Here is a 12,869-nt window from a genome sequence, read left to right as displayed (position 1 = left end):
TGTGATTATATCTAGGTATAGGTTCACAGTACACTAATTGAATAAATGCATGTAATGCGAGTTGCCCACTTGCCCAACTCATACTCTTTATCTTAGACTCGTGGTGGATATAGTCTGTAAAGCCGAGTTAAGTTGATTTATAAAACACTGATTATTAAAATATGATCACAAGAGCTTAAAATGATCGCAAGAGCTTAAAAGCTAGTGTGATGCCGGAGGATAAAAGGCACCAGCCAAAGGGATTGTTCACAACTGATCTATAAAATATTGGAAAATTATTTATTGACCAATAAAGCTATTAGATCTAATTTATAAAATACAGGGACCTTATTTGATAGTTGTACTGCTTCATATTTCACCCAGCTGCAAAACAAGTTTGCCTTGCGGACATTAAAGTTGAAGCTGAGAGGCGATGCAGAAGGCTATATCTAACTATCTTTTAAGTTAGTTTATTGGTTACACAATTTCATGAATTAAAGCGATGACCAAATAAGCGTAAAACAAATGGTGGGAGCAAGCAAGAAGCTTCTTTATTAGCTCAGTTTCTCTCAATAAACTACTCCAACACTGACTGAGTTCTCTCTGTAGTGTCTCTTTCTGTTTCTTTCATAGGTATTTTTTGGCACTGACAAGTTCCATGTGGGTTTACAAGAGGAGAGAGTGACTTGACAAATGTATGGAAACAGCAGCACATGCTCTGACTCCGCCTTTATCCTGGACTGAGCCAATCACGTGTTAGAGATTTTATCCGGACGTCCCGCCCCTCACGAATGAAGCAGCAGGCAAACATGGCAGCTACCACCGATAACAATTTGGATATACCAGCGTCTATCGCTGGCATTTTGAATGAAGAACACTGCCCTGAACACTTGCAGGCTTTAAAAACATTCACGACTGCGTTACGGGACAAGGAATACAGGTGCGAACAGCGCCATTTACTTTCTTTTTGAAAGGAAACCGAGGGTGTTAGCTCACCGGCTAAGCTAGCATGAAGTGTCCGTTACGTATTTATGCGCTGTCAGTTATGTCGTCCCGTAACCGTTGCGGTTCCATTGGACCGTTTGTTGTCTTTTCTGTGTCAATAAACAGTAAGGTGGAAATTCATACAGCACAGCTCATATTATGTTCACATTACCAACCAATTGGGTGTCCAGCTGTTACTTACAAAGGCAGCTGTCCAAGCTTTCTGTGGAGTCAGACATTTAGAGTCATAGCAGCAAGAGCACAGTGCGTTATGGCAAGCGGTTTAAACATTTAACCGAATCTCACTCCTATCTGTAATTACACTTTAGATATCCATAATCCCATTTCTCCTAGTCAAAACTGAATTCTTACGAGTAACAACATCGCTCCTACTAGTACAAATGACGTCACTTTTGCCATTCATGTGTCCATACTGTAAGAATATGTTGAGCATATTTCTATACCCCCTTTCAATGGAATTCCATTGCTAGGCAACAGTCTTGGTTCTTGTTAACTTCCTGTCAGCCGATGTCATTCACATACACAGAAACAGAAATCAAACTAGGACATATTTTGAATGTTGATGATAGCTTTATTTAAAGGGTTGAATATGGTGAATGAGCAGAACACCGCCATCTAGTGTCTCAAGATCGTAGTCGCAACAACAGAAAATCATTCCAGCACTCCAGTTGCCAGGTTTGTCAGATCCGGCCCTGCAGCCCACAGGAGACCTGAGTCTGTTTGAACCCATCCCCTCTGGCAAATCGCGCCATAAAAAGAAGTATTGCAAAGGAGTTTGACTACAGCCGTCACAGCTGAGTAAACATGAAAGTTATCTTACTGATCCAGAAGACGTAGCCATTTCTGCGTGGGTTTTAAGGCCGTTATCCCATTGAGTGGATGCTTGGTCTATATTGACTCTGGTTTTTGCCCGTCTCCGGTCACTCAGCTGCTGGGACAAATAAGCAGCTGCAGGATCGGCAAACTCCATTTTACCCAGTGCCAGCTTACAGTAGCTGCACCGTACAACAGGCAACCCGCAATACCCAATGCAATTGGCTGGTACAGTATAAACAGAGCGTGACAGAAAGTCTTTTTCAAACCCGTCAACATTCTTTTAAAAATATTTATTCAGTCTAAACATATATTTTTTTATGGAAAAGCAATACTTTCATTCTGCACCGCTTAAAACACCCAGTGGGTTTTGATAAAGATTCTACATATTCAACCTTTAAGATTTCCCTGGTACCACTGTAAAAAAGTAATTGGCTTCTGCTCACAGAGATGCTGTGGAAGAAGAGGCGCTCTCCAGTCTCCTAAACGTCTTGACCCGACTATGTGATGAGCTTCAGGCTGCCAGCTGTGATGATGAGGACCTGCAGTCGGTTGCCCTGCAGCTGAAGTTGACCGCGGAGTGCTTCAGGGCTCAGAGGAATGCCTGTGTCCAGAGCACTCGCAACCAGAGTCTGCTCAGGTAATAGGTTTAACCTTGAATGTTTTCAAATTGTAGGCTAAATAACAATGCCAATGTATTCAGAATCAGAATCAGAAAACCTTTAATGTCCCGCAGACGGGGAAATTCTTTTGTCACAGCAGCAACAGAATATTACAAATTAAGGTAAAAAATAGCAAAAATAAGCAATAAAGTTACATTTAAAGAGGGTAGAAATAGACATGTATACATATTCACATGATATAGTGTAGTTGTTCTTGTTTTGTAATAATATAATAAGGAGTGAATAAATATGAGTAAATATGACCAAATAGTGCAAAAACAGAAGTGACCTTGGTACAGGCATATGGCACAGTGCAGGGTACAGGATGAGGTCAATAGTCTATTGGGAGCAGTGCTGATTGTATTGTGTTTTAGAGTGTGTGTTAATATTATTGTTTCCATCTTCTTCAACAAAATAAATGTGCAACTACATATACAGCAACTGCAGAAAAATATGTAATTCTTTTTTCTCTCTAGGGAGCTTGGTTTCATTGATGTATCCATTAGACTCATGTGCTTCATGACCACACGTTTGGAGAGCAGAGACGGCATATTTGAACGTAAGTCTAAAAATAGTTTGTCATAATAAAATTATTGGATTCTTTTTTTTTGGACTGAACTTTTTTTTCTTAAATCATTCTCTATGGCACAGCTCTTCGTTGTGGGATCCAGTTCCTTGGTAACTTATCGGTTGGAAACCAGATGTGTAAAGATGACATTTGGCAGTTGATCTTCCCAAATCTTCTCCTGTAAGTTTTGTGTGCTGCAGTTGTAGTTTTCACACTATATTTATTGATCATGAGTTTGAAAGTTCCCAGTAATCTTTCTGTAGGGGCATCCTGGTGTCTCATTGGGCTAAGGTTCACAAACTAGTCCCAGCCTACATATGTACCATCCAAATCTCTTTTCCTAGAGTTGAATTGAAAACATATTAAGCCCTTTTCTTTTTACCCTAATACACAGTCTGTACCAGTATTTATATTTGTGAAAGCTTCATCTCAGATCTTTCTAAGTAAGCCTAAGTATTTGTCTTCACATTGAGTCAACCCCAAACATGTGTGAACAGGCAGCTGCTCAGTGTTGATGACGAGAAGGCCGTAAACTATGCCTCTATGGTACTCCACACATGTCTGGATGAAGCCAAGGTGGAAGAACTTTCTAATCCGCAGAACATCCAGATGGCACTAAGGGTGATGGAGCTCTGCAGGACCCGACCTGACCTGGACTGGACGTAAGAGTGTGTGTCTGTGTTGGTGTGTGTAAAACCATTGTTAGTATACTGTATATCTCTAAAGGTGTTCAGTGTGTGTATCATATCACGGAATTACCAACTATTATTTACATTATGTTGGGGAAGTTTTTAATTTGGTATTCATTAATTTACAGGGTTCTCATTGCTACCCAGTTTTTCCTCAAGTCTTCAGCTCTGGTGGAGAGCATGTACTCTGGGATGACTCACCATGAAAGGTATGTTCATTTTAAAGTAGTAACAGACAATAGATTTTTTTTTCTTTTGTCACCGGACCTATAGCCCCTTTTACTTGACACAAAAACTGATCTTATAATAAACACCGCCCCATGAAACCTCTGATATAAGACCTTTCCGATACTGCAGAAAAACAAATTGTATGCAAGTTGATGTAAAGCTAATACTACATATCAGGGAATACTATCTAGTACGAATATACTAATATCAAATACTGAAATTAAAGTCTAGTACTATAGATGTGTCATAGCTGTGTGTGTGTGTGTGTGTGTGTGTGTGTGTGTGTGTGTGTGTGTGTGTGTGTGTGTGTGTGTGTGTGTGTGTGTGTGTGTGTGTGTGTGTGTGTGTGTGTGTGTGTGTGTGTGTGTGTGTGTGTGTGTGTGTGTGTGTGTGTGTGTGTGTGTGTGTGTGTTTGTTTGTTTCAGAGTGACTCTATTAGAGCTGCTTTTTGCCCAGCTACAAGAAGAGGACTCAGAGGAGTGTGGCATCCCTCCAAGCGTGGCTCGCTTCCTGGCCAGTTCCTTTCAGAAAGGTTGTGGCGCTGTGCTGACACTCGCCACTGGCTCTGCTTCCAATGATGAGGTACAGATAGTAAACCTGACTGATGTATATAAACACAAAGAAGTGTGTTTAGTAGACAAGTGGAACCGGTGTTATGGTGGTAAAATGTTATTTCCGTCATGAAGTGCGTAATCTTTGTAACATTTGGATAACTTTTTTAATTCTCCCATTTCATAACTGGATATTCTCCTTCCTTACATTTTCTCTCATCCAACATGGTACCCCATGTGACCAACGCCTCTGTTGCAATCTCCGGTAGGTCCTGCAGGAGGCACTGACAGTGATTAGTCTGCTAGATGTGCTGTGTGAGATGACCTCAGACCACAGGCAGTTCATGTTCCTCCAGGACCATCCTGACCTTCTAGTAACCACTGTTGGTAAATTAATACACACACACACACACACACACACACACACACACACACACACACACACACACACACACACACACACACACACACACACACACACACACACACACACACACACACACAAACACAAACACAACCCTTTGACTGGGTCCACAGCTGGAGTTTGTGGGTCCGTTTTGGCCGCTGTATGGTAAATATGTCATTGTACGCCATAGACCCTCTGTGAAATGGTGAAAGATCCAGATCCTCCTCAGATAACCCTAAAGAAAACAAATCAGGTTTCCTTCACATAACCCTGCCTTATGTTGTTAACAAGTTATTATGTTTTGGCAACACATGTCAAATGTCATGCCAGTAAAGCTTACCAAATTGAAATTGAATTGTTGATAAGCAATAAAAACAAAGCAGAGTTCACATGAGACAAGTCACTGTACTGGGACTTTAAACACCATGTGTAAAGCCCAGTTCAGACCAATGATTCACAACGCAAGAAAACTGTTTTCGAACGTTGCAGGTGAAAGTTGCAGTGGTGTGAACTGAACTGTCTCTTCTGGACTCAAACCGGCCCGCGACTGGTTTTAGAACGTAAGACACATCATCTGTTTCAACAGCTGATAAAGTCCTTGCAAAGTCTGCTGGTCAAGTCACTTACAAACTGTCAGCTGGTTGAAACGGAGGACGGAGGCTCAACAAGCGTGTGAAAGAGAGAGAAAAAGAGACAGAGAGAGAGAGAGTCAAGCAAACAATACAATGAATAAGGAGAGGGAGCACGGTTATTCCAACCAAAGCAGTGAATCGGAAATAAAACGTTATTTGCTCTGTTTCATCACTACTAGAAATGCAGCTTTAGAAAGGATCTCACTACCTCCGTCCTCATTTATTTTTTATAATGCAACAAATTATATCCAGCTACGAGGTTTGCTGAGAGGTTAGAACATATGTACAGAGAGGCGTTACAATGGAGATTATATATTGTCTCTCCTTGTCTTACTGATGTGAACTGGCAGGTTTGAGAACGTTGCAGACCTGCATGTTGCAAGTAGTTGCATGTTTCAACTCATCTCGTTGCAAATCTTTGGTCTGAACTGGGCTTAACATACATATTGGGAAATAAAAATCCATAATTCCAAATACACAATTTGAATAATAATAATAATAATCTGTGATGACCTGACTAAGATTGAGGTGAATTAAATGTATTTCCTTTATCTCCTTAGTATGTTTACTCTCTCTCACTCTTTTCTCTCTTTACCTTTTCTCTGCAGAGCTCCTGGGGCAGGTGCATGCTATAGGGAAGGCCAGTAAGAATATTTTCAGCGCTGCTCAGAACTTCTCCTTCAGTGAAGATGGAGACCCTTCCTCCCACTCTCCAGTCATCAGCTTCAAGGCCCACCTCATCAGGCTGATAGGAAACCTCTGTTACAGCAATACAGACAACCAGAATAAGGTTTGGAATGGGTGGGTCGATGGATGAAAGAACAGAAGAATGGTGCTTTTCCACCAGTATTTTGGTTCAGTTGGTCTGGTCAATTTTACATTGTTGCCTTTTAGTTCTGGTCTAGTTTGTTTTCACACTAACATATTATAAACGAACTATGGACTAACAAATTCATTGACATTATCCTCGTCAGCGTCCCATAGACCCATGTGGAAAAATAAAATCCCAGTGACTGACAGCAGGTCAGATCATGGAAAAGCCCAGCAGGTTATGTGCAGCTGTATAACCATGGATACCTAATGATTTTTCATATCCGATTCTTACATAAATCACTTATGAGATTGCGTCCTTGACAGTTTGAAAGTAGTTTAGCCTTTGAATGCATGATAAAACCACATTTTTTGCCTGGAAGTTTGTATGGAAACTAGTCTTCCATAGCCAGACCTATCTCCACAGCACTGTGTCAGTGCTGAAGTATGGTCTGGCTGCTCAAGTAACAATCTGGGATAGGTGAAAAAACGTTCTGGCTCGTTTGTGTTTCTTTAAACCAGACACAGTCGTCTTGGGTGGCGCTTAGCCCCACATGCAGCAATAGTGCCCTTGCAACATAGATAGCGGAGATAACTGAAGGGGGTGGCGCAAGCCTGATGTCAGGCTTTATTCCGGCACTGTACATTGGGTAAAACGAACTACTTTGAAACCAAAAGAGGCTCTGCTTTTCAGGTGGTTGTTTAGTGCACAACAGAAAAACAAACCAAAGTATTGCATGCACACATATACGAGCACGAGGCCAACGGCGGTCCTGATGTCTGTTTATATGCGTCTGTTCCCTGCTACGGACATTTAAAAAGATGCGCCGGACGGTTCCCGTGGTTTGGTGCGGAGGTGAAGGGTTTACTGCAGATTTGGACTGATGAAACGTCCAAAAATAGTCAGACAAAACTAAATCTCTGAGGGGTGATGGAGTATAAGCAATACGCATTTGCGGCCCGGATCATTTCAAGTAATGTAAGTACAAACGGGCCTAGGCCGCCGGGGGAAGAGGGAAAGCACAGATACGAATTGACAGTGTGAGTGCGCCCTAGAATGACGATGCTGCTGTAGTAATAATGCTGATTCAATGAACTTAATGTCCTAACAATCTTTATTTATCTCAGACTGTCTATTGCAAAGAACAGTACAAAAACAAAACAAACACAAAAAACAAACAACTAATGGCCCACCCCTCCAACAGGGTTATAGGGGGTACAGCTCATTACCCAAAGAACTATTGAGAGGGCCATGCCTCCTAATATGAAAAGTATGGTGAGCTTCGGATATCAGATTTAATTTTGCGTCAAATAATACATGACAAACAACTGAGGATAGTCAAGGTACTCAGAGCACAACAAAACAAAAAAGTCATTCAGTATAGAAAACTGAGAAGAAGAAAAAATCGATAAAAGCTGATGCTACATTTTATTTGATGGTGGAAAAGAGTGAACGGATATTTGTGAATTCATATGCTTCAAGTTAAACACACTGGACATAGACCATAAAGCCCAAATTACTGCAGTTAAAAATGCAGGTTGTCTGGCATTTCACCTGTTGTAATACACAAAGCACAGTTCCCAGTTCTACAGTGAGATGCCATCTGAAAAATAGGGAAAGGGGAAAAATGTGATGAAAATCAGCTTCTCCAAAATGAACACCATTGTCATTTTTAACCAAATTATGGTCCTGAAAAAGGTCTGGAAGCATTAGGGGTTCAGAAGTAGGTAATTGCATAGAATGCCTAAAAAAAGATTATTAGATTGTTTTCTGGGATCTGGGGTCTTTTGGAGTGCACCCTTCAGTCTTACACAAAAGGGTCATAGATCAATAGGAGAGTGAGCACTCTCAGGCCCTCCTAGTCTTGCTTTGACAGACCTATGTCTACACTAAATTAGTATGTTTAGAGCGCACATTCTAGTTATCATCTGTTGTGTTAAACTACATGATCTCCTGAGGACCAAGGACAACTGAGGACTGTAAATGAGTGTAATTTCTAATGAAGCTGTGTGTTCATGCGACTGCGAGCTTACTAGTTCTTTCAACACCACAACTTGGTTTTCCACTGAAATGTGAAACATTCCATCCCTTGCTTTGGTGATTTTATCATTTTTTTCCTTTAAAACACAGATAGATAATAAAGCGGGCGTGGACAAACTGGCCTCTATCTGTGCCACATCATAGACTCCGTCCTACTTAATAGAAACAGATTTGTGGAATGCTTGTGGGATTGCCACCCTCAGTTGGCCTCTCGATAATATTTTTGGATGCTGATCCGTGGTCTGTCAGTGGTCTGAAATCACCCCGTATCTGTTTTCACCAAGATCTCTTCCAGTAAACTAAATGTCATTCTGTTCACCTTTGGCAGAGGCTATAATTTAAGACGCATGCTAAGCGCTGAACTGCGTGTACCGAAGTGTCCGGTCACTTGTTATTCATCTCTCTACGGGATTTTCGGACATAACGTAAGCAACTTCAGACAATCATTTTGAAAGTGCAAAATCAGACCTGGGGCGCTTGCAGTAGTAGGCGACTTTTTTTCTTTGTTAGTTTAAATGACATTTCCATTTCCTGAAACTCAGCACTTTGTCTCGTTCTGGAGCACCCACCAGTGTGTTTGGAGGGAAACCGCAGTGGCAAGAGGAGGGCAAGAGCGAGCAAAGACAAAAATTAAGCCTATAGAATCAGACACATGACACAGAGCAGATCACCCTGTTGTGACAGCCTTGACTAACCCACAACCAGACTGCTGCTTTTGCACGGATGTGGGGCTAAGGGCAGGGACACTTGGGTTAAATACGTTTCTTTGCATTTTAAATTAATTTGTATTAACCTTGTTTTTTTGCTAGTATGTTAACATTTTCCCACCAGAGAAACCTTGGACATCGGAGTGAAATTAGTTTTTATTTAGCTAAGGAAGTTATCAACAAAAGCATTGCTCCAAGACTGTCATTAAATTGCGGTAACTATTGGACCATCAGTGATTCCAAACGTGGGAAGTGAACACAGACACCAGGGTATTCTTTGACACCTTACTGAACATGTTTTTTCCTCAGGTGAGAGAACTCGAAGGCATCCCTCTCATCTTGGACAACTGCAACATAGACAGCAACAACCCATGTATCCTTTTGTTAACATAAGTTGGTGGTCTGGAAATACAAACCCATCTGTGTTTATGTACGTATATTTCAAGTTTATCTAAATCATTGTTCATATTTGTGCCCAGAAGTAATTTTTTTAGACCTTGTGTATCTTATCCTGGGCCTTTTTTAGAATTGAATATGGCATGTTTGCACAGGAAAAGCTGGTGGGTTTGCAAGCGAACATACCGTAAGTGTTGTATCAAGCATTGATTGCTGTGTGTGTGCTGTGTTTGTTGCTGTGTGTGTGTGTGATGTATGATTTGCTTTTGGTGCCCTTTTTCACAACAGTTTGACCGGCTTTGAGAACACGCCGATTTGTGTTTTATTTGGAGTATAGTGCTAGTCACTCAGCTCCAACCTCTGAGCCGTACCAGCCCCCGCTGGGCTCCCTGCTACCAGTTGGTATTAGCCGGCTAAAGTGAGGGCATCATGCCAGATTGTCTTTTAACCAGGTCAATAGTCTGAGCCGAGCCTTTGTTTCTGCTCACACACATACAATCCACTTCACTTATGTAGGTGTCAGCATTTGTTTCTGTTCAGAAACGGAGTGTCAAGAAAATATTTAGTTTATAGATTTATGTGGGGAAACTTGTAATGAGCCGAGAATGTTTTGCATCACAAAACATAAACCTGTATAGGAAACTTGAGTGTTGGGTTGCGTACTCAGTGACTTGAGGCAGATACCAGGGACTCGTGAGTTTGACATTGAAAATGTTTGACCCGATTCTACCTTTTATACGTCTACCTTAGTTCGTTTGTTTTCTAGGTATGCATTTTTTCATGAAAACGATTTTGCATCGAAAATGCATCTTCCGTTAAAACTGCTTGCACATGCTCATGTCTAGCATTAAATACTAATGTAGCTGTAAAGTTGTTACAAAAGGTAATGTTGTTTCTGTAGCAAGTTGTAGGTATTGGAACTTAACAAAAAATGGACACGTGGCAAAACTTGAGGTTTATGCTTGTTGTTTGACCATTGATGTTTTCTTCATTCAGGAAACCAACTAGTGCTGAAAATCAACTTCAAATACAATAGAAAGAACAACACTGTTTCATTTTTTAAATTTCTAAATTCTGACCTTGCTGTCCTTAACCCGATACCTCTAGTCATCAGCCAGTGGGCCATCTTTACTATCAGGAACCTCCTAGAACACAACGCGCAGAACCAGGAGCAGGTCGCCGCCCTGGAACGCAGTGGCACCGCTGACTACTCTGCACTCAGGGAGTTGGGTTTCCAGGTGGAGGAGCGAGATGGAAGCTTGCTGCTCAAAACTTTGAGGAAAGACTCTTGAAAACCTTAGAGGAGCAGCCGAGAGAGAGGAGGCCTCAACCCAAAAGCAGGTTTTATTTAGAAAGAAGGAAAGTACATGTGCACACATGTATGCTTGTGTGAACATGTACTCTTGTTGTGCTGCAAGCCTAATTAACGTCAACTAATACGTACCTAAGCTTCGTCTGCAGGTGAATTACCTGTCCACTACTCAGCAAATACATTTTGTGCCTGTCCAAAATATTTGACAGCCACACTGCCGATAGATTTAGAAGAAAAAAAACGCTTTCTATGAGAGAAGTATGTATAAATTACTTTTCTACCTCAGTAATGCTTGCACTCATGCCCAGATGGGAATTAAGGTATTCTTGATAGACAAAGGGCCTATGGGGTCCCCCTGGTATAAAGGCAGAGGTCAAGACCTCAGGAGCTCTTGTTTTGTCTTGACCTCTTGAGTCTGGGAAATGAAGACTTTTGGGAGGGGCGAGCACATGCTGGTACCTTTTGGCAGAGCCAACGCTTTGGCGGTTTAATCCAAAAACAAAGAGCACCACAGTGTCCGGGCTTTTCACTTTTCACAGACACCGATGTTACCAGCAGGCGTTGGGGCTTAATCCCAGGCCCATAGTGACTTCTGCAGTAAGCCTGTGAATGTTCTCATTCGTCCAGGTCATCGTTATCCTCAAAGCAATTTCAGTCAAAAACAACTGGACTGGTTGTTTGTCTAGGAAGACGTTTCACCTCTCATCCAAGAGGCTTCATCAGTTCATGTACGCATCTGACCAGGCTGGGACCAGATGCGTACATTAGAGGTGAAACGTCTTCCTAGACAAACAACCAGTCCAGTTGTTTTTGACTGAAATTGCTTTGAGGATAACTTCTGCAGTAAACAAAGAACAGAGAATGCGGAACACAGAATGACCAAAACATGATGTAATCAACCCCCCATCACCGCCTTACTTACTTAAACGACGGTGTTGTTGCCAGGCGGACGTCCAAACGCTTAAACAATTTTGCTTGATAGTTTGGCATGATATTAATATTATCTATGGTGCAAAATGCTAAAAAATACTAAATACTGGAATGGATTAAACCTAACACTATGCATGTTGTGCCATTTCAAAAACGATACTCAAGGTGAGCTTGTCACTGTCTCTGCTTCTTCTATTAAGGCTATAACAGTAATGAGTTTTAATACTCAACGTAGTCGAGTGAATTTCATTTTATTCCTCTTCATCTTATTCTTAATCTTCTTCTATCCTATTGCATAAGGGCTTATGGCATGCATTCTAAATCGTTAACCATCTTTAAACTCACAACACTGAGTTCATGTTTTACACCCTTAGCTAGATTTGAGTTTTACCAGACTTGCATAGACTAGAGATTTAGTGAACTATACTTCCCATTTAGCTGTAGCTGTGTTTGCATGTGTGCTGCTTCCTTTGATAAGAGATAGTTGTTGTGGATAAGTAAACGGTGAATGAGAACATACTGAAAGTATACGTCCAAAGGGTGAGCGAATGAACGCGTGTGGGAGTGAATCAGACTAGAAGCATTAGTTTGCAGAATGACATCCCTCCCTGCTCCTCCTGTTTGTTGGATATGCTGAACAGTCCTGACACCTCAACAATGCAGCGCTTTAGTGGCCTGCTCACACCCTGCTCCACCCTGTTTGCTCTGCCCTCTGATTTTTAATGACAAAATGTATTGAAACAATCGGCTGGACTCTCCCCTCAATCCGCCGGCATAGTGAAGGGAGCTTAAGCCTGTTCCGGTCCCTAGGATTTCAGACGGCTAACAAAACAGCTGTTACTCGCGCTCGACTGGCTGGCTGCAATGCTTTTCAGCCCCACAGGAAAGAGGCTGTGCGAGTCAGCCGGGCTGAATGAGGTGGCATGGCCCGCGGCCGCCCGTTCACCTCCTAACACATTTATACCACATCAGTCAAGGCCAGAAGTTGTTGTGTTTCCCATATCCGCGGTTTATACCTCTCTGGCCTCTACGATGTTATATTTGTGCCTTCTTTTTCTATATCCGCCTTTAGCAAAACACACTTTGTTAAGGTGTTAAGTATATGCTTCATGTTTAGGTCAAATAATTTGTTTACATTAT

General features: G+C 41.6%; 1 protein-coding gene across 1 annotated transcript; it reads left to right on the top strand.

The window, feature by feature from the left end:
* The first annotated feature begins 785 nt into the window (after positions 1–785).
* On the top strand, positions 786–12,811 carry atxn10 (ataxin 10). Its single transcript, XM_083934824.1, has 11 exons — positions 786–919; positions 2,246–2,437; positions 2,936–3,018; positions 3,111–3,207; positions 3,525–3,689; positions 3,845–3,925; positions 4,370–4,526; positions 4,765–4,882; positions 6,142–6,323; positions 9,401–9,464; positions 10,595–12,811. Exons 1-11 carry the CDS (start codon positions 789–791, stop codon positions 10,777–10,779), a joined length of 1,455 nt encoding a protein of 484 aa, XP_083790950.1. The 5' UTR covers positions 786–788; the 3' UTR covers positions 10,780–12,811.
* The last annotated feature ends 58 nt before the right edge of the window (positions 12,812–12,869 follow it).

This window comes from Echiichthys vipera (assembly GCF_963691815.1).
Source record: "Echiichthys vipera genome assembly, chromosome: 20".
In the NCBI taxonomy this organism is placed as follows: domain Eukaryota; kingdom Metazoa; phylum Chordata; class Actinopteri; order Perciformes; family Trachinidae; genus Echiichthys; species Echiichthys vipera.
The sequence above is the reverse complement of the archived record's forward strand: the minus strand, read 5'-3'. Positions and strand labels throughout refer to the sequence as shown.

What these genes read in the sequence shown, in the direction of transcription:
- atxn10 (XM_083934824.1), top strand. Translation starts at nt 789, where the DNA reads ATGGCAGCTACCACCGATAACAATTTGGATATACCAGCGTCTATCGCT. An exon ending in GGGATGACTCACCATGAAAG is followed by an intron (nt 3,926 to 4,369) that starts GTATGTTCATTT and finishes TGTTTGTTTCAG; the next exon opens with AGTGACTCTATTAGAGCTGC. An exon ending in CATAGACAGCAACAACCCAT is followed by an intron (nt 9,465 to 10,594) that starts GTATCCTTTTGT and finishes CGATACCTCTAG; the next exon opens with TCATCAGCCAGTGGGCCATC.